Raw genomic sequence first — 26,652 nt, forward strand, 5'->3', positions numbered from 1 at the left:
CTCCTAACCCTAACCCAGCCGAGCTCCGCTCCAAACCCTTATATATATCCTGACCGAGTTCCACGCATGCAAACCCTAACCAGAGCTCGACATAAATAATAACTCTAAATTCTATAGTTATTTAAGTTTAAGCCCCTAGCTCTATCCATTAATTAGCATATGCATGACTAGTGTATGGTTTTCATTTATATATAGTCGTGGTAATTAAGATGATCGAGCCGCAAGACAACTATGACTAGAATGATGTCATGATGAACATTATCAATGCCGGCACTCAATATGGCCCCAACAACCAGAATGAGGCCGACCTGGAGTTCGATGACGGCTCTCAATACTTACTGAATTTTGAAGATGAGCAAGAACCTCTTGTGCAAGAAAATACTGGCGAGGTATATTTGTTAATAATCTTGCATCTCTTATATATATGAAATTAAACACAATTCCATTATTTCATATATATATATATATGTGTATTACTAAATCTTTGTGTTTCTTCGTACGTAACCCTCCAGATCGATGACGTCGACAAAAAGTGTACGAGGACCGACAAAACCGTTGGAGGGCCACTACATAATCATAGAAGTTGATACTAATACCGGCGAACCATTCCTGCCAAAAAACAATGCAAAGAAGTTCGTAAACCACTATCGGGTTCTTGTTAGGGATAGGGTCCCGTTCAGCGTCCGTGAATGGAAAAAGAGGAAGGATGATCCTGTTGACAACAAAAAATGTTCATTTTTGAATTTGTCAAAATGTGAAATGGACTTCACCATTGCGTTCCTCTCATCGAGATGGTCAAAAAACATATATGGAACGTCTAATTCGAAGTCCGGATGAAGAAGTTATGCCCTCGGAAAGATGCCTTGTTGTTGGGAGTTCCGACCCAAGTCGGGACTTCCGACTGTCGGAAGTTCCGACGGGTGTCGAGACTTCCAGAAAGCCTGAAGAAATATGCTCGGGTGTCTAGGGTTATCCCTACGTCAGGAGTTCCGATAAAAGTTAGAAGTTTCGGCTGTCGGGAGTTCCAACACAAGTAGGGACTTCCGACATACCTGACAGAAAATCCTGTTCGGATCTGGCCTTTTGGATTTGTCGATGTTTGACTACCGATAGCCTGCCATGGGGGTACTTGGAGCAGTATGTTCGGGCTTCAGCGTATGTGGAACTCGACGGTTAACGCAAGAGACAGTCGATTTATCCTGGTTCGGGCCCTCGATCGCTGATCGAGTAATAGCCCTACGTCCAGTCGGCGTTAGCCTTTGCGTTGTATTGATTGTCAAGTGTTGTGTCATCAAAGTCGTGTCTCTAGGAACCCTGCCCTCCTTTATATAGTTAGGAGGTTAGAATCCTAGTCAGTTTACAATGAGAGAACCCTAGTAGGATTACAGAATAATACTACTACTAAGATTACATGGGAGGAATCCTAGTTAGACTAGATCTTCTCCCTTCCTTGCGCGGTATCCCATAGGTCCCGCACCGACCAGCCCCCGAGCACTTCATGGTTGAACTCTGGAAGCCTTGTCTTGTTCATTCAGGTCTTGTCGAGTTGGAATAAGAGTCGTCCGAGTGCTTTCTTGAGCGAAACCGTGTAGCGCTTCGTGAGATCCTCGCGTGGTGCGTACCTTTTTGAAGAAAAAAGTACTCCCATTTGGGTGTAACCCCCGAGCCTCTTGTTGTTTGGCACAAGGAGCTGGAGGGTCTTCTCTTTAATTTACTCTGATTCTTTGTCGAAGGGCTCCTGAGCATGTACCCGGGTTCTTTATTAAAAAGAGCTCAGATATAGCTATGTCTGGGTTCTTTTTGTCGTGTGGCCTTGAAGTGGTCTGTATTGAAGAAGTCTTCTGAGTGATGTGCGCTTTTTTTAAGGAAAAAGTGCACTCACTGAGTGTAGCCCCCGAGCCTCTTGCTATTTGGAACAAAAAGTTGGAGGGTCTTGAATCTTATGTTGTTTGAAAAACTGCTGTCTTGAGGAAGTCTTTTGTGTGATGTGCTCTTTTTGAAGGAAAAAATGCACTCACTGAGTTTAGCCCCCGAGCCTCTTGCTGGGTTCTTTTGTCCAAAAAGAACTTGGATACAGATTCTTGGCATGTTCTCTGGTAGTCTGCTATTATCAGATATAGTTGTATGGTGGTTGGTGATAGTAAATGTTGTTTGTTCATAAGTTGTACAGTGTTGGTATATTCTTCTGAATATGCTTGTTCTTGAGTACTGCTCCTTCACGCCTGAGTCCTCTTTCATTGAATTATGTCTTTTCACTGTGTCCTTTGTTAGGTTTGTTCCATTGGTGCTCCCGGTCCATGTGCACTACTTCTTTGGCCTATAAATATCCTCCTTGTGTGCTGTTTTGATTCATCGAGCATTCTGTTGCGTGGTGTGAAATCTCCATAGTCATGAATATGGTAGTTTGTGAAGTAGAGCAGCCTCCGGGCGTATTTTGTAGTTCTTTTGTATCTTGCCATAGCTGAAGGGAGTCTTGTGATAGGGATTAGAGGGAGGCTAATCCTACAGTAGCATTGTACTTGGAAGCACGTGGCGGTAGTCAGAGGGAGTCTTGTGATGTGGGATGTGTTCCTCCATCTGGCAGTTCAGGGTTGATCCTCATCGCCTGCCCTGAGACTGTCCGGTGCAGATCAACACCATATCCAGCATCACATCAGACTTGGGTAGATAGATGTCTGCTGGCCTTCTCTGCTCCATGTTGTCCCGTCGTGCTGCTGATTTCCGCCTTGGATGCACTACGTTCGTCCTTTGAAGAAAATAGTGTAGCCGAGGGCGGTTTGTTCTACCGAGTAGCAATTTAGAACACGTAGTCGTTCCAGAGCCTAGCCATGTCCGGGTTCCTCTTTGCTACCTTGCTTGTCGAAGTATTGAATTCGTTGGGTCTTGTAAGATGTGTAATCTTCTATTTTTTGAAGCGGTTTATAATGGAAAGAATCCTGTCTTCTGAGCTGTCATTCTTTATTCTGCTACTGTCCCGGTTGTTTTATGAGATTCTCGAGTTCTTTCTATAAGGACCGGGTTGTTGCATTCCTTGGGAGGTAACCCTTCACCACTTCATGGTTGATGAGTTCTTTTTGTAGAAATATGATAACTCCGCCGTGGTGCTGGATGGATAAGTCTGAAATCTGCCTGTTGAACTGTACCGTTGTGTGGATTTATGCCGTCCGTCATTTTAGCTGCGTCGGTAAATGGACCGTTGCATCCTCATGCCATGCTAGAACGGGCCTGGTGGGCCGCGTTTTTACTAGTGTGAAATCTATTTAAAGGCATTTCTCCTCCTTTTCTTTGGTACCTTGCCTTCGCCTTGAAACCCTAGCCTTCGAAACTCTGCCGTCGCCATTGCTATCGTCATCTGAGCGCTACCGTCTGAGCCTTCTCTATTCTTAGTGCCCCATCGCTTTTGCTAGTATATGGGTAGGAAGAAGTCAGAGAGTAAGTCCCAGGCGACCTTTGTCGATGAGGAAGCATCGCTCTCCGTTATTGAAAATCAAGAATTCATGGCCATGAGGGCTGCTCAGAAGATCTGGCTGGCTCTGACCACGACTAAGGACCAGTTGTGCGAGCTCGTGAGTGATGGTCTACTCTAGAGCAAGGAGTTTGCTGATTGGAGAGCTCCAGGTGAGCATCGGGTCCCTGCTCCAGGTCCTGGTGAGATTATTCTTTTTGTCTCCTTTATCCGTGCTGGTCTCTGCCTTCCTGCTTCTTCTTTTCTTCACCGATTTCTCAACTATTTTGGGATTAGCCTGAACCATCTTGCTCCCAATACTATCCTTCATCTTTCTGTTTTCATTCATCTTTGTGAAACTTTCCTTGGAATTCCTCCTTCTCTTTCTCTCTTTCGTTACTTCTTTCGCCTGAAGCCACAACCCTGCCGTGATGACACCAATGTTCTTGGTGGCTACGGGATTCAGTTTCGCCAGGGTCTTAAGAGCAAATTCTTTGACTATGATCTGGTTGATTCTATGAGGGATTGGCATACTGACTGGTTTTATGCTGCCAACTTGATTCCACCTCTTTCCGTTCATTCTAGATCTGGTCCCTTGGTTAATGACCGATAGGAAAAGAACCCTATGACGACGGCTGAGGTCCCGACGATCAAGCCATTTCTTGAGAGGATTTGTACTCTGAAACAGCAAGGCTTGACCAGCTTCAGGATTATTTCTAGTTTTCTTCACCGCTGACTTCAACCTCTGAAGGAGCGAGAAAACTACAGTTTCGAGTACTCTAGGGCGGAGGACCCTTCTTGTATGGTCCCTACCCTTGAGTTGACTGATGAGGAGGTACTCAAGCGTCTTCAGAAGATGCTGAAAGGAGTAAGCGTCGTCCCGCTTGCTGTCCTTGAGTACAGTGCTAACAACCCGCCTCCTGCTGTGAGTTGTTCTTTTCTTATGCGGGGACTTTTGAATGTCTTTTGTTGTATCCACTTTTTGCTTAATCTTCCTTGTCTTGTTGTTTTACTCTTTTATAGGAATTGGGGCGTAATTTCGTTGATCCAATTCCCCTTGATGATTTCCCTACAAATGTGGAGGCTGGGGGGTAGTCTTGCTGGGGCGTCCTTGACTAGTAAGTTTCAAACTACCATGATGCTTCCTGGTGTTTCTTCCGCATTTTCTGACGTATATGAAGAGTATGTTCCTCGTCTAGTTCCCCGAGCTCCTCATAGTGGCGGAAAAAGGGGACAGGCGGATTGTTCTTCTTCTGCTCCATCTGCTGCCAAGAAATCTCGCCAGTCGAGTGCTCATCCAGGTACTCCAGTTGTAGCTAGCATGCTCTTAGGTGAGCATATTAATACGCACTATCCTTTTGTTGTTTGTTTTTATCTTTGACCGAGTACTTTTGTCCTTTTTTAGCTAGTGCTATGGTGGCCTTGGCTGAGAGTGAGGAAGAAGAGGATGATGATGCCGCCCTTGTTACTCGTTGGTGAGTTCTTTTCTTGTTTTCCTGTTGTTGAACCCCTCTTTTTGTTTTGACTTTGGTCTTGTTCTCTTGCAGTAAGCGCTCATCGGGTTCGAGTTCTTCTGGGGCTCCAGTACTAGCCGCGCCGCTCCCGTCGCAGGGTGGCGGTGATGTTTTTGCCGCTGTGGTTCCCCCTGCGAGGTATTCTTTTGGTTTTATGAAGAAGAAGATAGCTGAGTGAGTGAATTCTGGTTTTATTTCTTTGCTTCTGTTCTCCTTTTTTCTTATTCTTATTGGCGAGTTTCCTTGTCAACTTTTAGGCTTTCATCTTCCCTGAACCCTTAGTCGACTTCTTGTCAGCCCTCTGGTGCGCCCTTATGTACTGAGTCTCAGGATTCGGAACGCACGATCGTCGAGGTGGCTGTGAGGGGTACAGAGTATGCAGCTGCTGATTTGCTGACTCCTGAGGTGACCGTGGCCATGGTGGCAGATTCATCTGAGGGGTTGGCCGTGGCTTCCCAGGAGATTGCCCTGGCCGTGCCTTCTTTGCATCGGCCGACTTCTCCATCTCCTCTTCTTACTTCTAGTGGTCTGCCTTTGGCTGATGACGTGGTGCAGCAATTTGATGCCACTCATCGATTGTCAGAGCTAACTGCCGCCTGGGGAAGCTTGTCGACCCTTGCGACTTCTTTTGGGGAAAAGCTCCAGGTAAGTTTTTCTAAAGTTCTTTCTTTGGATGTTTGTTTTTCTTCTGTCCTTATGTCTTGTTTTTCTCTCTTTTTGCTCAGTCTTTTTCTCATGATCATACCAGCTTCTTTTTCTTGTCTAAAACTGAGAAAAAGTTGTCTTCTGAGGTGAGTGCCCTAAAGGCAGAGCTTGACCTCTGTCAGGCTGAGTTGGAGACCGAGCATCAGACACATCAGAAGGAGGAGAAGGCTCTCCATGCCTAGGTAGTTGAGGTAGAAAAGTAGAGGGATGCAGCTGCCTTGGAGGCCTTGAAAAATGTGGAGGCCATGAAGAAAGAGTGCCATGGTATCGTGAGTTCTTTTTTGTTTCCCTTTGTATTGAAGTTTGCCTTTCTGCTGACTTGTCTTTTGTTGCTTGGTCTAGCTCTCTGAGTTGAAAAGAAGAAGCTCTCAGAGGGTATCGAGGAGATGAAGACACTCGTTCATACTAACCACAATAAGGCTGAGAAGGTATTTACTCGAGCTGAAGAAGAACTCGCGCTTGCTAAGTTGATTAGGCATGGAGCTGATAGAGATCTTATGCAGGCCTAAAAACCATTGAGGACTTGGCTGGCATGTTAGCAATGGCTACTGAGAACTGGAATGCTTTGTGGAAGTCTTTTCGGTCAGTAGCCGACCTTCTCCGAACTCTAGCAGATGATGGTCATTCTTGGGCTCAGTTTATTCCTCAAGTGCTGACCCGTTTCCAGGAGTTCGTGAAGAGGTGTGCCCATCTATGTACCAGAAATGTTCTTGCCCAGGTTTGGGTTCTTTCTCTGGAGTTTCCTTTGTCCAAGGTTGCTGATGAAGCCGAGAGTCAAGAGTATCTGGATGCTGTTGAGAAGTTGGAGCCTGAGGTCAAAGACTTAGCCAGGAAGATTGTAGATAATCTTAACATTGATATTTCTTCTCCTAATGACAATGCTTGATGTAATTGACCTTTGTATTCCAGCTTCTGTAATAGAACACTATACTTGAAGATTGAATGGAGATTCTCTATTTTTGTTGATGTCTTCTTTGTTTGTATTTCTTTGTCTTGTAAACAACCCGGCTTAGGTAAATCATTGTCTTGACAAACTTTCTTGATCTATCGAGTGCTTTTCTGGCTTTCGTTTATGCCCTGTAAACAACTCGGTATATGTAGATTGTTGTTTTGATAGGCTCCCTTGATTTGTCGAGCGCTTGTCTGGCTTTCGTCTATGACTTGTAAACAACTCAGTATAGATCATTGTGCTTTTCTAGCTTTCGCTTGTGCCTTGTAAACAACTCGGTATAGATCGTTGTGCTTTTCTGGCTTTCATCTGTGATTTGTGAACAACTCAGTATAGATCGTTGTCTTGACAAACTTTGTGTTCTTGTTAGTACTAAAAAGACTTAGGACCGGCGATCTCAAGTATCTTCAGCTTCTTCTTTTCGGCTTAAACTCAGCGTATGGTCCTTTCATTGGTTGCAAAAACATCCTAGGATCATCATGCCCCCGGGCACTTCATGGTAGAGCTCTGGAAGCCTCGTCTTGTTCCTTTTGGTCCTACCGAGTAGGTACAAGCGTTGTCCGAGTGCTTTCTTGAGCGAAACCGTGTAGTGCTTATTAGGATCTTCTGAGTGTAGCCCCCGAGCCTCTTGCTATTTGGGACAAGGAGCTGGGGGGCTTGTCTTGAAAATGCTCTGATCTATGCTCAGGCTTAGTTTCAGTCGTTTTGGTTCGGGTGTTAGCTTATTAGCTACCCTCATCGGCGGGCTCAAGCATCTTTTCAGCTCTTTTGCTTTCGGCCGGTATGCTCAGGCGTGTTTTCAGCCATTTTGCTTTTTTGTTCGGGTGTTAGCTTATTAGCTACCCTCATCGGTAGGCTCAAGCATCTTTTCAGCTCTTTTGCTCTCGGCCGGTATGCTCAGCCGTCTTTTCAGCCATTTTGCTTTTTGGTTTGGGTATTAGCTTATTAGCAACCCTCATCGGTGGGCTCAAGCATCTTTTCAGCTCTTTTGCTCTCGGCCGGTATGCTCAGGCATATTTTTAGCCATTTTGCTTTTTTGTTCGGGTGTTAGATTATTAGCTACCCTCATCGGCGGGCTCAAGCATCTTTTCAGCTCTTTTGCTATCGGTCGGTATGCTCAGGCGTATTTTTAGCCATTTTGCTTTTTGGTTCGGGTGTTAGCTTGTTAGCTACCCTCATCGGCGGGCTCAAGCATCTTTTCAGCTCTTTTGCTCTCGGTCGGTATGCTCAGGCGTATTTTCAGCCATTTTGCTTTTTGGTTCGACTCATTGGAAACAACTCGGGGAAAACCATAATAAGACATATGTTGTCGAGAAAGAACCATCTTTATTGATCATGAACATTGATAAGTCATAATAGCTTGTATATATATCTTCCCTTGAGTTGTTTTCATGCGTAGAATCTTCTTAGCCGGCTGGTGTGCCATGTATTGTTGACTTCTTTTCCATCTTTGGTTATCAACTTGTATGTGCCTGGTCCGGTGACTTTTGTGACGATAAAAGGACCTTCCCATGGACTGAGTAGTTTATGGTGTTTGTCAGTTTTTTGTATTCTTAGTACTAGGTCTCCGACTTGTAGTGATCGATGCTGGGTATTCTTGTTGTAGTGGCATCTTAATCCTTAGAGGTATCTTGCTGATTGAAGGGTAGCGTTTACTCTGACTTCTTCTGTACTGTCGAGTTCTAATCTTCGGGTGTGTTCTGCTTCTCCTTCGTCGTATTGTTCTATCCTTGGTGACATCCAGATCAAGTTGGCAGGTAGTACAGCTTCTGATCCGTAAACTAGGAAGAAAGGTGAGTATCCGGTTGCTCTTCTTATTTGAGTTCGTAGCCCCCATATGACCTTAGGTAATTCTTCAATCCATTTTGATCCATAGTCCACTAGTTCTTCATACAATCTTAGTTTTAATCTGGCTAGTATGAGTCCATTAGCCCTTTCTACATGTCCGTTGGCCTCTGGATGCGTGACTGATGCGTAATCTATGCTGAAGCCGTAGTCCTGTGCCCAACTTTGGAATTCAGTGGCTATGAAGGGAGAACCCAAATCTATGATGATTCGATTAGGCATGCCGAAGCGGTGCATAATGTCTTGGATGAACTCGACTGCTTTGGCTGCGCTGTTGTGAGTGGTTTGTATTCAATCCACTTGGTGAACTTGTCAATTGCTACGAAGATGTACTCAAAACTGCCTTTTGCTTTCTTGAGAGGTCCTACTTGATCCAGCCCCCAGCAGGAGAAAGGCCAAGCGGGTGGGATGTAGATTAGGTTGTGAGCTGGCACATGAGCTTGTCTTTCAAACATTTGACAACCTTTGCATCTTCTGACGAGTTCTTCTGCGTCTTTCAAAGCGGTTGGCCAGTAGAAACCGGTGCGGAATGCTTTGCCAACTAGTGTTCTTGAAGCGGCGTGATTTCCACAGCAACCTGAGTGTATTTTGTCTAGGATCTCTTTGCCCTCTTCAAATGAGACGCATTTTAGGAGTACTCCTGATGATGTGGTTCTTCTATAGAGCTTGTCTCCTACTAGGACGTAATTCTTGCTTCTGCGAACAACTCGGGTAGCTTCCTCTTTTTCCGCTGGCAACTTATTCTCTTTGATGTAATCAATAAAAACCTGGGTCCATGAAGTGGTGATTACCAAAATCTGGGTGCCTTTAGCTAAGATTTCAGGGGTTATCTCACCGGGTTATTTGATAGAGGGAGCTGATAACTCCTCTATGAATACACCGGGTGGGACCTTCACCCTGTCTGATCCAAGCTTGGCGAGGACGTCTGCCGCAATATTAGAATCGCGCAGGACATGTAGAATTTCTAATCCTTACAAGTGTTTTTTGAGCTTTCGTATTTCAGCATAGTAAGCGCCCATGTTTTCTTTGGTGCAATCCCAATCTTTGTTGACTTGATTGATGACCACTGCTGAATCACCGTATACGAGTAAACGCTTGATTCCAAGGGTAATTGCCACTCGTAGCCCGTGGATGAGGGCTTTGTATTCTGCTTCATTATTTGTAGCTTGCCATAGTATCTGAAGGACATACTTGAGTTGTTTTCCATCTGGAGAAATGAGGATAACGCCTGCACCGGCTCCGCCTAGCTTTAGTGATCCATCAAAGTACATCTTCCAATGATCAAGGATGATATTTGACATCGGTTGTTGAATTTCTGTCCACTCGGCAACAAAATCGGCCAGGGCTTTAGATTTAATTGCTTTCCGTGGGGTGAAATCGATATTGAGAGCACCAAGTTCAACTGCCCACTTAGATATGCGCCCTGTTGCGTCTCTGTTGTGCAGGATGTCTCCGAGTGGGAAATCTGTCACCACGGTAATCTTGTGGCTTTCAAAATAGTGGTGGAGCTTGCGTGAAGTGATCAGGAGGGCGTAGAGTAGTTTTTGCACATGCGGGTACCAGATTTTTGATTCTGACAGTACTTCACTGATGTAGTATACGGGGCGTTGTACTTTATATACATGCCCTTCTTCTTCTCTTTCTACGATAATCGCTGTGCTGATCACAGTAGAAGTTGCCGCGATGTACAGCATCATGTCTTTATATTTCTTCGAAGGTGTGAGAATGGGTGAGGAGGTGAGGTATGCCTTGAGCTTCTTGAAAGCTTCATTGGCTTCTTCTGTCCACTCAAACTTGTCTTTCTTCTTTAGCAATTTAAAGAAAGGTAACCCTTTTTTGCCCAGTCTTGATATGAAACGATTGAGGGCCGCCATGCAGCCTGTTAGTTTCTCCACATCTTTGACACTTCGAGGAGGGCCCATCTCTATTATGGCTCGAATTTGCTTGGCGCTTGCTTCGATTCCGCGATGACTGACCAAGAATCCGAGTAGTTGTCCTGAAGGAACTCTGAATACACACTTGTTTGGGTTCAATTTCCACCTCCATCTTTTCAGGTTTTCGAAGGTTTGCTTTAAGTCTTCAATTAGTGTATCCAGGTTCTTTGTCTTTACTACTATGTCATCCACGTATGCTTCTACGTTTTCGCCGATCTGATCACCGAGGCATGTTTGGATAGCTCTTTGGTAAGTGGCACCGGCATTCTTGAGTCCAAATGACATGGTTTTGTAGCAGTAGGCACCGAATGGAGTGATGAAAGATGTCTTGCTCTGGTCTTGTTCCTTTAATGCAATCTGGTGATATCCTGAATAGCAATCAAGGAAGGATAATAGGATAGATCCTACTGTTGAATCAACTATCTGATCAATGCGTGGTAGCCCGAACAGATCTTTCGGGCAGTGTTTGTTGAGATCTGTGTAGTCGACACACATGCGCCACTCGTCTGTATTCTTTTTTTGTACTAGAACTGGGTTTGCTAGCCAATCTGGATGGAGGATTTCTCTGATGAATCCGGCTGTCATTAGTTTTGTAATTTCTTTTTTAATTACTGCCTTCTTGTCGGGTGAGAATCGCCATAGTCGTTGCTTCACAGGCTTGGAGCCTTCATTGATATCAATTCTGTGCTCAGCCAACTCTCTTGGGACCCCTGGCATGTCGGACGGCTTCCAAGCAAAGATATCTTTGTTGTCCCGAAGAAAGTTGGTGAGCGCGAGTTCCTATTTTGCCGAGAGGTGGGCGTTGATGGTTGCCGTTTTGGAGGGATCACCAGTGCCTAGGTCGATTTGCTTGACGTCGGCTTCTTTTGGTGGTGCTAGGATGCTGGGTTTTTTAGCCGGTATCACTAGCTCTTCTAGGCTCATTTCTGCTGCAACAGTGGCTATTTCTTTTCTTCCATCGGCGGCCTGTGCTTTGCTACAATTTGGATTGCTTAAACATCGCAGTCAAAAGCGCGCTTCAAATCACTCCGAAGAGAAAGGACACTGTTAGGCCCTAGCATCTTAAGCAACTGGTACGGATAATGTGGTATTGCCATGAATTTTGCTAGTGCTGGGCACCCGAGGATTGCGTGATATGATGAATCGAAGTCTGCAACTTCAAACTTGATGAACTCTATACGGTAGTTCGAGGGAGTCCCAAAAGTAACCGGTAGAGTGATTTGTCCAAGTGGCATTGCTGCCTTGCCGGGTACTATGCCATAAAAAGGCATGCTTGTTGGTGTAATCATCCCGACGAGTTGTAGTCCCATCTTCGTTAGAGTTTCTGAAAAAATGATGTTGAGTCCGGCTCCCTCGTCGATTAGTACTTTCATAACAGTCATACCGGCAATAGTTGGATCTAGAACTAGTGGGTAATGGCGTGTGTTTCCTACGCTAGTCCATTGGTCTTCTCTTGAAAATTAGATTGGATACTATGACCAATTGAGATATCTTGGTGTAGCAGGTTCTGCTGCCATGATGGTTCGTAACGCTAGTTTTTCTTGATGTTTGCTTCTGGAATCTAGAATTCCGGCAAAGATTACTGCTACTGTCCCCCTGGATTTTTGGAATCCTTTGTCTTCGTGGTTGTCTTCTTCTTTTTTCTGATTGTCTTCTTTGGTATTCTCCTTACTATCTTTCCTTGTGTATCGATCTTTGAAGGTGTAGCAATCTCCGATGGTGTGATTTCCTTTGGGGTGCAAGATGCAACGCATGTTTTCAATGTCGTCATACCTTCTGGGTTTGGAAAACTTCCTTGATTTGTCAATCACTGCTACGGTGTTGTCTGGTCCATGTTTTCTTTCCTGATGTCTGTTGTTTCGAAGATTTTGCCTGTCCGGGTTGTCTCGGTTGTTTCTATCTGGGAATCTTTCTCGTGTCTTTTCCTCTGCGGTAATCATCTTTTCCACCGTTTGTCTAAATTCTTCATTGTTTCTTGGTTTTTCTTTGTAGAAGTCTTGAAATTGCCACCTAGCCATGATTCCGTGAGAGAAAGCTTCGATTACTTCTCGTTGGGTGATGTCATGTACTTGAGCTCGTAGTTCACCAAATCGTCGATAGTAATTTCTGAGACTTTCACCTCCTTTCTGCTTCAGTCCTTTTAACTCTGCGTGGGTGATTGGGTGTGTAATGATACCCACGAAATTTTCACAGAAAGCTCTTTGTAAGTCCTCCCAATTTCTGATTGATCCTGGATTCAATTTGTCAAACCACTGAAGGGGCATGGTTTCTAGGGCCATGGGAAAGAACAAGGTCTTGATGTCATCGTCTCCTCTAGCCAATTCAATCGATTGTGAGTAAATCCTGAGCCACTGCCTTGGTTCAGTCTTGCCATCATACTTGGAGTGGTTGGACGGCTTGAACTTGTGAGGCAGTTGTATTGAAGTAAGTCTGTTTGCAAAATAGGGGAATCTATCGTGCGTTCTAGCTTCTGTGTATTCTGATTCAGCGCCCCCTTCTTGCCAACTGTTGTCTTGGTGAGAGTAGTTTTGCGTGGCTATCCGAGTAGGTGTTTTGCTTCTGGCCTTTCTTGGTTGTTTGACTCGGTCGTTTTGACTATGATTTCTTCTACTTTCTCTGTTGTGACTTCCATTTGGTCCAAGTCTCTCGAAAGTGGACTTCCTTTGATTTTGATCTTCCTACTCATGAGATGTTGACCTGTCAGGTAGTCTTGAGCGGGCCCTTCCGTCGTGCGTCCTTAGGACTATTGATCGGAGGAAGTCCCGGAGCTGTTCTTGTTTTTCATTGGGATGTGAAGTCGCCCTGAGTTCTTCTAGTGCTTCTTGGATCTTATCGTAGGGTGTATTCGTTGCTCGTCCTTCTTCGACTTCTCGCTCTGATTTTCTTCTATTGTACTTGGCTAGGTCTGACTCATATTTGATCCAAGCTTCCTTGCGCTGCTTAGCATGGCGTTGGCGTCCTTGTTTTAATTTGTTCTTTCTCTCTCTAGCTTGCCTCTGACTCTCAGTCTCACCATCGTGCCCCTGGGTAAATGGTGATATGTTGGATTCGGATTCATCGGAAGACCTGACGTCGGGCGCTTCTAGGGGGGCCAAAGGTGATCGAGGATGGCGAATCATGAATACTTCTCGAGCGTGAGTTGTTTTGTCATCGGCATTGGTTTCCATATTGTTGGCTTCAGGGTCGCAGATTGAGTCTCCTTCTTGGTAGGGTAGAGCTGCTGTCGTTGTTGTGTCAACTAGCCGGGTACTACTATCCTTAGGAACAGAACCTAGCCAGTGGATGATGCAGTCTTGCGATGTTACGGTTAGTACGAGACCTTTCTGAGCTCCTGTCAGTGGTATTCCAAGCGCTGGATTAAGAGATCTTTCTAGCTATGCCTGATAAGACGTTGCCATGTTGCCCAGACTGAACGAAAGAGGATCCGTCTTCTTTAGAGTACTCTAAGTGTACTTTGAGTTGTATTCTTGATAGGTTGATATCGTGTTCCGGAGCCTTATTGGAAAAGAACTCGGTTTTCCGAAAGAACTCGGATAAGACTCCGTCTCGGAAGCAGAGCCTGAGTTTGAATCAGATGCGTGAAGCCGCAAAATCTGAGTTGGATCGAACATCGCGAGCCGCATGAATCTTCCAGCAAGTTGATCTATCGTAGTCACCGAAATAGAATGGTCTTCACGGTGATCCGAATTTTCAAGGAGACGGCTTTGGAGCTTGCCATTGTCACCTACCTCGCAGATCCATGAACCGAAGATGAAGGTTGATCCTGTCGAGAAGATCATGTTGTCGAGGTCCATCGAGCTCTCGGATGCAAAGTCATCGAAAGCCCCTACCTGGCGCGCTAGCTGTCGATGTTTGACCACCGATAGCCTGCCACGGGGGTACCCGGAGCTGTATGTTCGGGCTTCAGCGTATGCGGAACTCGACGGTTAATGCAAGAGAGAGTCAATTTATCCTGGTTTGGGCCCTCGATCGCTGATCGAGTAATAGCCCTATGCCTAGTCGGCGTTAGCCTTTGCGTTGTATTGATTGTCAAGTGTTGTGTCGTCAAAGTCGTGTCTCTAGGAACCCTGCCCTCCTATATATAGTCAGGAGGTCAGAATCCTAGTCGGTTTACAATGAGAGAACCCTAGTAGGATTACAGAATAATACTACTACTAAGATTACATGGGAGGAATCCTAGTTAGACTAGATCTTCTCCCTTCCTTGCACGGTATCCCATAGGTCCCGCACCAATAGGATTTCGATCCGAACTGTTCCAAACTCATGGGAAACTTGGAAAATAAGGTTTGGAGAGGTTTCTTACTAGGATAAGACCACTCCCTCTATATATATGAGAGGATCATGGCCGATTGAGTTCCCATCTATCCAATCGACAAACAAATCAATCTATTACCTCTACCCCAACCCTTTTACCCTCTTCTCCAGCCCCCATGCTGTTCATCCCTTGATCCGATGACCAAGGATGGCGCCCTAGGCTTGCTGGCCAACCTAGGGCAACCCGGCGATGTCCTTGCCCTAATGGGTCCCTCTCGGGTGAGAGCTTCGATGGTTTCTTTGCTAGTTTGCCTGAAAACTAGCCGGTTCTTCATCACATAAGCATGTTGGTTATCCTTTGGTGGTTTGCTTGTAAACCTCTCCGTTCTTCACCACGAAAGAGTGACATCCTCACTGCGTTCTTCAGTCTGTAGCAGCTCAGGCATCCATGGCCCTATTGGTGTTTGATTCGGATCACTTTCGACGTCAACAGATCCTCTGATCAGTTTTGTCTCTGAGCGAGAAAAGGACATTCTTTGGGATTCAGTCACTGCACATTTCACTCTACCAGCAGGAGAAGATTTAAGAAATCTAGTTAAAAGTTGGGCTCTTAAGAAGATGGCCACACAATTCCAGACCTAGAAGAAGAAGTGGTACACTGAATTTGTCAAGAAGAATCTGACTCCAGATTTCAGTGAAAATAGCCTGTACAAAAAGTTGAGGGACGACTGGCCTGAATTTGTGAGGTGCAAGATCTCGGAAGAGGGTGACGAACAGGTGAGAAGGAACCAACAGAATGCGTGACACAAGCAGTACCATCACAAAACGGGATCAGGTGGCTACAGGAGTGCCATTACAAAGTGGCAAAGAATGGAAGAAGACCTGCTTGCCAAAGGGATCCAACCATTTTCAATCGATTGGCCTGAACGCTCCAAGAATTGGTTTTTCACGCATGGGGATCACTGGACCCAGAGACAGGAGAGTCAGTTGTTAGTGGAACAATCAAAGAAGCAGCACGAAGACTTTTTTATATTGTAGATGCTTCTATGAGTGGTGCCTTTGTGCCCAACTGAGAGAAGGATGAGCTCACGTATGCCCTCCAGACTCCTAAACACCCTGGGTGAACATGAGGCAAAGGGTTGATTTCATAGCAGCATGGCTTCCCTAAGGACGCCGCTACCTATAGAAGCCACTAGTGAAGGAAGGATGAGAAGGCAGAGCGAATCCGCATGTTAGAGGAGGCAATGCTTCAATCACGGGAGCAAGAACTAAGCATGCAGGCGAGAATGCAAGAGGAAATCAAATGGCAAGTGGCACTACAGTTGAGTAGCCAAAGGCAGTCATCAACATCAGAGCATGCAATCAACATTAGCCCCCCTCAGCTAAGAAGTAGATGCGCTTCCACTAAGCTCCCAAATCAAGATGAAGCATTGCAACACTTCCCTCTAGATGACATCACCGTGCCTTTGACACCATGTGAGTTGCACATTCCCTTGGGGAATACCGGTGCCACAGTCTCGGTGGTGCACGGTATTGTTTCTTCTATGGTCCCCGACAAGACACCAACAATCCATGAGAATCCAATTCTACCTGGCTATTATAGCGTCTTGGTGGATAGAGTTATCAAAGACTATAGGGAAGTGCCTCTTGACTTTCCTGGAGGTGATGGGGAGAAGACCTTAGGATAAGCAGAGCATTCATTCATTTTAGTGCGCAAGAGCTACATCATTATTCCCGATGCGGCGGCTAGGGTACCATCGCCTCCTCCTCAACTACCTCATGATAGGTGCGGATGAAAGTGAATGAAACATTTTTTCAATAATTAATCATTCTCAATTATTGGCTTCTCATGTAATAACCATTTAGTCCCAATCATTTTTGTACTCATAGGTCTCCCAACTTGAGTCCACTTCCATCCCATGATGATCATTAGAGTGCTCTAGACGATGATGATGTGTTCCATGGCACGGCTGCATCTCCATCTCCATCTCCTCCAAGGTAGTCTCCCCCTCCTTCGTATCCCACGCCGTAGAGCCAGAAGAGGCCCCCGCCCCCGGTGAAGTCCCCGGTGAAGAAGAAAGCCAGCCATCGTAAAACAAAGCCCCCTCCAAAGAAGCTACCTTACGAGCAGTCTAAAAGAGGAATCAAAAGCAGCGGCACAAAAAGATTTGGTTAACTAGAAGCAAGGTTTAGCAGAATCAAGAGCAAGAAGGTTGGAACTTGAGAAAAACCCACCAATGCCGCACTACATAGCCCAACAAGAACTAAGGAAAAAATCAATGAGCGCGAGAAAAAGAAGTGTGAGGCACGTAAGCCCTCGCCATTATCGAACTATGAACGCTCTCTGGACAAGTCATATAAGGCGTCGCTGAAAGCGAAGAGAGCAGGGAAAGATGTTACACAGCTCGGGCAGCAATCTAAGCAATCTATCGACCCATTATTTGTTGAGGGTGATTTCACAAATGCACCGTGCGGTCCAATAGATAAGGAGGCACTGCAAGACTTCATGGCCACCACAGGTCTCATAGCTGAACAACTCATGGGGGAGCATCGATACCAATAGGTGACTATGATATTTACCAGACCTATGTGTATGGCCATAGTCTTGTCAACCCTGAGTAATACTCATCACTGGGTACGCAGATGTTCTTGTTGAACAAGTGGTATTTAAAAGTGATCAAGAATGACGAAGTAGCATGGATTGTTGCCAGAGTGAGACCAGAGCATTACTTGGGCTATGACGTTGTACATATTGAGTTCAATGAATTACACCAACTATTACACCGGGACGCTCTCGACAAATCTCTCATCAGCTGTTGGTGTCTGTAAGTGATTCTTTCTACAATTGAATTGAAGTAACTTGCATGTTAGTTTGTTGTTCATATATAGTTATCCTCACACTATATATATTGTACTATATATATGCAGATATGAGATGCTAAAACTAAAAAAAGCGATGACTGAGGTTGGTTTCATTGATCTGAATCACGTATTCAAGGACAGGGTTACTCCATATGATAAATGGTGACCTCAAGTGGAGAAGCTTCTGTTCAGGTTCTTAGATAAGAATGCTAAAAAGACACGGATACTCTTCCCATATGGCTTCAAGTGAGTGTGAATGTCTTGTGCCCATTTTATTTTGCTTACTCCATGTCGACTTTAGTTAATGAGTTGTGCCTATGTATAAACATGTAGCGTTCACTAGATACTACTGATCATCGATATGACCAGGAGTCGCGTAAAAATCTTTGACTCAGCGACAAAACCCTGAGCAGATTACCAAGAAATCCTCGATATACTCTAGTGGTAATTTCGGTCTCGCACACATTGTATACTCTCTTATGCCATTTTAATGATATAACTCCATTTGTTTATTTTGTTGAGTAGTGCTTGGAAAACGTTGGCCGCAAAACACCATTATGGTAATTGGGAAGTGCCTCTGCATATAGTCCAATATCCAGTAAGTACTATCTTGGTCACCGCATCTTTATTTAGTTCAATTCATTATTACCATGCTTCATTGGTTGATGATGAATCTTTTTCTCGTAAAGTGGTGTCTACAGCAGGGATCGGGGAACAACTTATGTGGATACTATGTCTATGAGTTCCTGATGGAGTACTCAAGGAGAACAAGTGAAGAGATCCTCGAAGGACGTAAAAAATATACACAATCTATTTATTACCATTGTGTTGATATATAATCATATATATATATATATATATATATATATATATATATATATATTCATACTTTTCCTTTCATTCGAATTGAAGATTGAATGGAGTAAGCAAAAGGTCCTGCGATGTGACCAGATCAAAGCAATTCAAGAGGCATTGTCAGGACTTCTCTTGGAGTAGGTCATAGATCCCAAGGGCACGTACTACTATGACCCTAGAGAATTCATACCTAGTAGCCTAACGATGGAAGATTAGGGTTGCAAGAAATCCCAAGGACATGAGTACATTTGTGACTTTATTATATATGTACATATTTCATGCATGCACAACCTCTTGAAATATTTATATATATATATATATATATATATATATATATATATATATATATATAGTGTGTGTGTGTGTGTTATTTATATATAATGCTTGAACGGAACCTTATATGTACATATATATGGACGTATATTAGTAGCGTAGAATTCGTATACGAAACGCTAATCGAAACAAAAAAGAATTGAAAGAAACCATAAATTGAAAAGGAATGAAATGGAAAAAATAAAGGAACCTTTAGTACCGGTTGGAAACACCAACCGAGACTAAACGTGCCAGCCCCAATGCAATGTCTGTTGGCCATTTAGTCCCAGTTGGTAATAGCAACTGGGACTAAAGGTCCACTTTCAGTCCTGGTTCCTAGAACCGGGACTAAAGGGGGGGGGCTTTACTCCTAGATTCGTAATCCCGGTTGGGCAACCAGGACTAAAGAGGGTTTTCCAACCAGGATTGCAACCCAGTCCTACACTAGTGACCTACCTCTAAGGTTTCTCTACCATACATAAGTCAGCGACCATAGGGGACCCCTCTTGAGCCACACAAATCATCCCGATGTAGCATAACTTGGAGGAAACTAATTAATTAGCTAGGTAGTACCATATTGACCTCATGGCAGCGCTGTTAAGCCAGGTTACATGCTTCAAGAACTAGTCCTTGGGATCTAGGCAGGATACTAGCACAAACCCAATCCACCAACATCAGCCACCATACCATGGAATAAACCAACCTCAACCAAACAGTCCATCCTGCCGAATTTGCCTACTCACCATGTTACTACCGCCAACCGGTTACCAACCCACATAAAAGTTGTATAGATCATTAGTCAAAGTTAAATATTAAACCTTCCAACCCAAGACTGCAAGGCTAAGCATGATTCTACCCATCCAAACCGGGTTTCAATGATGATGTAACAAGTTCTAGTAAACCCTAACATGGGATTCAATTTAGACTCTGCTTGCAAACTAATGGTCTATCTAAACTAACTCAAAATAAAATAAGATAGGTGCAAGTATGGTCAAGGACACTTGCCTCATAACACTGTTTAGACACTTGACAACTCAACTCTTGGTCTTCGGGATCCACTAACGGCTTTTCTTCCACTCATAGTAACTTCAGGTGCACAAACATACAAACAAACATGCACAAATAAATAAAAGCAGTACAACAAACATGATAAACGACTTATGAAAATGTTACTTACATGTAGGGCTTGTTTCTATGATCACGTGAGCACAAAAACCACTGAAAATAGAGATCGGACGGACAAGATAGGGACGTTGCAAGGTTTATCGACAAGAAGGGCATTTCAGGTATTTCACTTGAAATGTGATGACATTGAAGAAATATATAGTGGTGGCATGATTAAACAAGGCCAGAAATATATATTGGAGAGCTGGACAAAAAGATTTGAATTCAGATTAGATATGAATGAATTATAGAAGAAATAGATGGAAGTTAAAAAGACCAGGGACCTATCTGTGATTTTAGAAAATAAATAATCGCAAAAAAGTCCTTCATCTTCTTCCTTTGGAATACATCCAGTATGACAGCCATGAGGGCACCTCTGTTGTGCTCTTTGTGCCGGGGAGGGAGGGCTTGGCCGTTCCGGCCAGCCGGCAGAGGCTACGGTGCTCCTGGCTCACGGGGGGGGCGCAGGGAGGAAGCCCGCTCGGCTGCGCCAAGCCAGCGGCGGCAGCAGCTCCTGCATGGGGCCTGAAGGCCGGCGGTGGCCAACCTGCTCGCACGAGCAGGGGCGCGCGAAGGGGCCACAGGGCGCGGCGCGGGGAAAGGGCACGCGGGTAAGGGCCAGGGTCGGCGGTGCCAGGCCCAAGGCGAGGAGGGGCGCAGCCATGGCCGGAGATGGCCTAAAACAGAGAACAAACATGGTGAAGTTCGCCGGAAAAGAAGAAGTGATGGCGAAACGATGAAACAGACACAGATTCGCGAAACTAAAGGCGTGCCGGTGTAGAGGACGAAGAGAGAAACCTCGAGGTGGTGGCAGTTGACACCGAAACGCCATGGTTTGGTCGGAAAATTTCGTCTGCGGATCTGCAGAGAGAGCGTCGAGGAGAACATCGGCATGTACTTATATGCCAGGTTTGGGTCGATGGAAAATTAGGGTTAGAGGCTAATTTTGGATTTAATTAATTTCGTGAATAAAAATAATTCTAGAGAATCTAGAATTAGTATTTAAGCCACGAAAAATACCTGGAGCTCAGAAAAATCCCCGGAAAAATTCTAGAGATAGATTGAAGGATGAGGAAGTCAAATAAAGTACTTTGACCTCATGAAAAGATTGATGGAAAGATCAAGGAAAAAGATTAAGCTCAAAGGAAAAGAAAATTTAATTCCAGAAAAGGTTGAAAATTTTCCCGGAGAGAAAGAAACGTCGTCCTACCGTATTTTACAACCATTTGCACTCAAAAACACCAAATGCAACCGGCATGAATGCAACATCCTTTCAAATTAAATTATAAAAGTTATTTAAAATTCACATTTTGCACCATTCAAATTACTAAAAGTTTAATTAAGTCTTTGAAATTTTAGAAGACTATAAAATCATTAATTTTATTTAGTGTAAACTATTCACAACCCAAAATAGAAATTTTGGGGGTGTGACATCCAGCTTCAGCTTCTCTTACAAAAATCACTCCCAACCAGCCAAACGCTCAAAATGTCAACTGATTCAAGTGGAGATCAGGAGAGAATCACTTTTCCATTTACACTAGGAGCTCGGAGCTTAAAAAACCCGCTTTACCCTGCTCCCAGGTATATTCTTGTGGAGATCAGTAGAGAATCAATTCTAATCAGCCCCCTACCCTGCCCCCTCCTAGGAATCCAATGGATTCACTCCATTGTAGAATTAAGGAGCAGTGTTGAAAATCTGGAAGCGGAGCTCTCCCATACGAAAGGAGCAAGCACATCAGGAAAAGATATCACTTCATCAGAAGCTGCTTGGAAGATGGGAGTGTGAAGGCCAACCATATCAGCACCTCACCAAGTCACTGGAGAGAACAAAGTCGTTCCGGGAGATGAGGGGAAGGATTGGGCTGATTTGGATCAACCCTAAGGCTGAGCACAAGGCTTAGGTATAATACTGAGAGTTAAGCCTAAGTGCTTCTCTACCTATCTATCTAGTTAAACTCTGAGTTTGTTAAAGCGGTATCCATCTTCTATCTTAGCATCTAGAATATGCTTAACATCTACTTCGTAGTTGGAATATCCTATAGCAGTTGAGATGCTTTACTTATGTATCAAGCTTTTTTTTTTTGAGGAAATTATTACGAATCAAGTTTCCTATTTCTATATAATGAAATTACAAGCAACCATGGTTATTGTTGCCATCTAATCTCCGGAGTGTCCAATTCCCCACTTGTGTGTGTGATCTGGCCAACAAGTAGTAGCAGTTTGATCACACACTTCACAGATCCACAGGGAGCCAGAAGATAATTTCAGTATGAAGAATCCATCTAATGTTTCTAGAGCGACTGCTTGGCAAAATCCACAATAAACTGGACCGTACAAAGGGCGATGTCGTGGATATAGCCACGCAGGGCCCAATTCTCCGACTCGGTAGACCGAACTATGACTCGTTAACACACAAGCCAAAAGACAGACCAGACCCAAACTACTAATACAGTCCGACTTGACCAAGGGCATGCAGGCACACGTAACGAAAGTTGTGACTTGAAATATTGTAAAATAATAATTCGGCTAGGTTGCTAATAATAGTCATAATTATCTCGCTAACTAATATAACCAGCCAGCAATGCATGTCGAACCGACCTAGGAGATCTTAGCTTGTATCGCTTTTTATCTGCTTTGCTCCATATATATAACTCAAATAAAACAACTCAGCAAGCATCATACATCAACAAAATTGGAGCCCATCATTATTTTGCTTCTTATATCAGGTGGCTTCTTGAATTGGCAAAACTCCTCTTTGGATAAATTATCTCCACAAAATATAATCTTTGTTGACGTAGTAGCCGTACCAGGTAAAAAATCCCATCCTTCATGATGTTTTGCTTCACTTGAAAATAAAATGAGCCAAATTTGATAAAAGAAGTATCTTTCATATTATTTCCCAATAAGTCAATTGGAGTTGAAATATTTAACACCTTGCACTTCTTTAAAAAAAATAATAGATGGACTGACTTGAGGAGCCATGGGCTCATCACTACCGGCCTTATCAGTGATCTGCTCTATCTTGTCTTCAAATTGGTCCTCCGCCACACGAAGTCGCCCCACCAGATCATCCACTGTGAGGTTCTTGACGTTGCACAACATCTCAATTGAGACTGCGACTTGATTGAACTGGGACGGCACCACATGCTGGAATATTTTGGCCGAGTGATTTTAGGTTGGCGACGAGGTTCGGTGATCCGCATGGCGAAGTCTTCGACGCTCTTTGCCACCTTGAATTCAATGTTCACGAACTCCTTCAGCAGCTTCTGACGTTTACTTCCTTCATGCGATCAGCACCAATCCTCATGTGGTTTGTACCGCCTCCCAAGCCTCCTTTACGGTCTTTTTGGAGCCCAGCGTTCCCCACATCTCCTTCGGCACTGATCTCATCAGCGCGCTCATGGTTTGACGGTTGATTGAGCACCTGACCGAAGTTCCTGGATCGATTGCATCCAAGATCTCCATCGCCTCATAGTCTATTTGCATCAACATCGCCAACTCCGCATAGTTTGTGCGAGTCAGCATCGGCCGTGCTACGGAACTCTCCTTGACGCCTTGCGATGCCGCGCTGGTACCTGGCCTGTTGTCGCCCATCTCCTTCGTCTCCGCTCGCCGCCACCTCTTTGGGCAATGGGGATGAGAGCACCGGCTGCAACCACGACCGGATCTAATACCAGTTGTTGAAACCAAGACCGAGCTCAGCTCCTGGATTGATGACGGCACACACGACATCAGCGGTGATCGCGAGTTCGCGACGACTGAAACACTGGAGAAACACACGCGCGAACTGGAGAAGAAGAACACAATGGCGCTGCCAGCTACCACAGCTTTTCTACATTTTTTTCATTGCTTTAGATAGATGGATGCATGGGATTGGAGCTCGAACACCCCGCCTGGCTCCATGACATCCCTTTCTTTAGGATCGCCATGGGACGCGCAGTGCGTGACGTCGTGGCAGGACAGACACATGACGGTCATGGCGTGGCCAGGGCACATCACCAACCACCCGTAATTCTGCATCAAATCAACTAACTGCGACTCTACACAATGTTCAACGGGATTACATCTTGCTACATGACTCAAACTAACAGCTAACATAGCTAACAAGCAATGAGCGAGTGAGGCGGTAGTGGCGTCGTGCAGCTCCACCGAATGCTAGCCACGGAAGGATCCTCTCTTTTACCCGAGCAAGTCTTCCATGTACATTCTCATCGCCTGCAACACCGACATGTGTAGGAAGCTCGCCGGAGATAGCCTGTTCGCTTGAACTTATCAGCCGGCTTATCAGCTACAATCTACAGTATTTTTTTCTCACAACAAATCAGCTTCAGCCGGCTTTAACGTGTGGGTCCAAGACAGTTGAATCTAACCAACTTCACTTTGGTGCGGACCAAAGACAGTTGAACCACCTAGGATTAATGGCCCTCTCATAAGACCAAGATTAATAATATGGTCTGTTTACAGACTACCTTTTGGCCTACTCATATAGCAATTGGTTCATCTGTGATCCACTTGTTACTCTTACGAAGTTTCTTGATTCCTATAAACTTCCAGCCCGCTTGTACTCTCTCTACTCTCCTCTGTCTTTCCTTCACATCAACATATGGTGCACCCTACATCTCTTTACTATACTTGCTCTAACATTTCTATATCCTACTTGGCTAGAAATTACTATTTTAATAGCTGTGATGTCTTTCAGCAAATTCTTACATTGCCAGAGTGATGGGCCATTTATTTTCATACCTGCTAGCGGCGCGAGTACATGTGCTGTGATGAATTTTGCCCACACATATAATAATCAAAGTTCTGATGGCGGCGATTTAGAATTAAAAAATGTATGTGTGTCAATTACAAGAATAAAGATGGGGCGTACGTGGCAAAGCAGCAACACACAAACGACAAATAGGAAATCTCGTCCTACTAAGAGTTTGAGGACTCCTGGATACTGATAACAAGACATTTCATCTTAGCAGTCTTCGCGCCCTCACGGCGGATATCTGTGAATCCAAGTTGAGACATGCTTATATAATTCATCTATGATAAGTTAGTTCGTCCTCATCCTGTCCTTTGTTCAGAGTGCACATATTTTTCCATGGGTTCTCCTCTGCTTCTGTTCGTTGTCTTGTGTAGCTACTGCTGCTACATCGCTCATGGAGGCAACGAGCATGGGTTTGTAGCGGTGCCACGCAGGTCTTATGAGCCAGAAGTAGTATGCTCTGCATCCAGAGGTACGTGAGGTGAGACCTCAATATTTCGTCGTCGTCACTTGTTTGGCCGCCTGCACATTTGAGATCACGTAACCATTTATACGCATGATGACTTTCAGTGAATCTGGAGCCCAGCAGCGCTACTGCGTCAGTGCCACTAGCGCACCGGTACGGGCCGTGCGCGCCGTCACAGTACTCTGACGTGCCGATGCCGTCCTTCTCCGAGACGCTCCGCCGTAGCCGCGCCCGCACGAACTACATCAAGAGCCGAGCGTCCATGGGCATGGCGAGTACGCGAGATGCTGCCGCCGTGACCATCCCTACCCACCTAGGTGGTTCTGTGGACTCGCTGGAGTACGTCGTCACGCTGGACTTCGGCACGCCGTCCGTTCCGCAAGTCCTCCTCGTGGACACCGGCAGCGACGTCACGTGGGTGCAGTGCGCGCCGTGCAACTCCACCAAGTGCTACCCGCAGAAAGATCCTCTCTTTGATCCCAGCAAGTCTTCCACGTACGCTCCCATCGCCTGCGACACCGACACGTGCCGGAAGCTCGGAAACCACTACAAGAACGGCTGCACCAGCGGCGGCACCCAGTGCGGATACTCCGTCGAGTACGGATCCGGCTTGCGTACGAGGGGTGTGTACAGCAATGAGACGCTGACGCTGGCTCCGGGGATCACCGTCAAGGATTTCCATTTCGGCTGTGGCCGCGACCAGCGCGAACCCGACGACGGCATCTTGGGTCTCGGAGGCATCTTGGGTCTCGGAGGCGCGCCGGAGTCGCTCATCGTGCAGACGTCTTCGGTTTACGGTGGCGTCTTCTCGTACTGCCTCCCGGCGCTGAAAAGCGAAGCGGGGTTCCTAGCCCTCGGAACGCCGCCGAGCGCCAACACGTCGGCCTTCGTGTTCACGCCGATGTGGCACCTGCCGATGGACGCAACGTCATACATGGTGACGATGACAGGCATCAGCGTGGGTGGGAAGCTGCTGGACATCCCGCAATCGGCGTTCCGTGGTGGCATGCTCGTAGACTCCGGCACGGTCGTCACGGAGCTCCCGGAAACTGCATACAAGGCGCTGGAGGCAGCGCTCCGGAAGGCCATGAAACAGTACCCCCTGGTGCCAAGCGAGGACTTTGACACCTGCTACAACTTCACTGGTTACAGCAATGTCACCGTGCCGAGGGTCGCGCTCACGTTCAGTGGCGGCGCCACCATCGACCTCGACGTCCCCAATGGGATTCTGGTGAAGGACTGCGTCGCCTTCCGGGAGTCAGGGCCTGACGTCGGCCTCGGCATCATCGGCAACGTGAATCAGCGCACGCTCGAGGTGCTCTACGATGCCGGCCGTGGTAAGGTCGGATTCCGAGCCGGTGCATGCTGAAGCAGTATATGTGGTTCGGTGATAGTACATGGGAACGTACGTCTGTGTGCTCATGATGCTTATTGATTTATTTCCTTGTGACGCGTGCTCTGTAAATGGGTTCCTCATATTAAGCACCATCCAAGCCAATAGGACGAGCACTTCTTAGCAACTCCTTCAGAGATTGGGGCATTCAGGCAGTACTAAATATCATATTCTGATAAGGACATGATGTATTTGCTT

At 45.4% G+C, this 26,652-nt stretch overlaps 1 protein-coding gene across 1 annotated transcript; it reads left to right on the top strand.

The window, feature by feature from the left end:
- Positions 1-251: 251 nt before the first annotated feature.
- Positions 252-26,430, top strand: LOC136526005 (aspartyl protease family protein At5g10770-like). Its single transcript, XM_066518807.1, has 5 exons — positions 252-389; positions 5,290-5,604; positions 20,194-20,450; positions 24,970-25,067; positions 25,166-26,430. The coding sequence occupies exons 1-5, from the start codon at positions 252-254 to the stop codon at positions 26,428-26,430; spliced, it is 2,073 nt and encodes a 690-aa protein (XP_066374904.1).
- Positions 26,431-26,652: the final 222 nt, after the last annotated feature.

The sequence above is a fragment of the Miscanthus floridulus genome, chromosome 19 (genome assembly GCF_019320115.1).
Source record: "Miscanthus floridulus cultivar M001 chromosome 19, ASM1932011v1, whole genome shotgun sequence".
Taxonomy (NCBI): Eukaryota; Viridiplantae; Streptophyta; class Magnoliopsida; order Poales; family Poaceae; genus Miscanthus; species Miscanthus floridulus.

Bases quoted from the DNA above. Each gene is read 5' to 3' on its own strand.
- LOC136526005 (XM_066518807.1), top strand. From the start codon at position 252: ATGAACATTATCAATGCCGGCACTCAATATGGCCCCAACAACCAGAAT. The intron at 390-5,289 runs GTATATTTGTTA...ACTGAGTCTCAG, and splicing joins TGCAAGAAAATACTGGCGAG to GATTCGGAACGCACGATCGT. The intron at 5,605-20,193 runs GTAAGTTTTTCT...GAATACATCCAG, and splicing joins CTTTTGGGGAAAAGCTCCAG to TATGACAGCCATGAGGGCAC.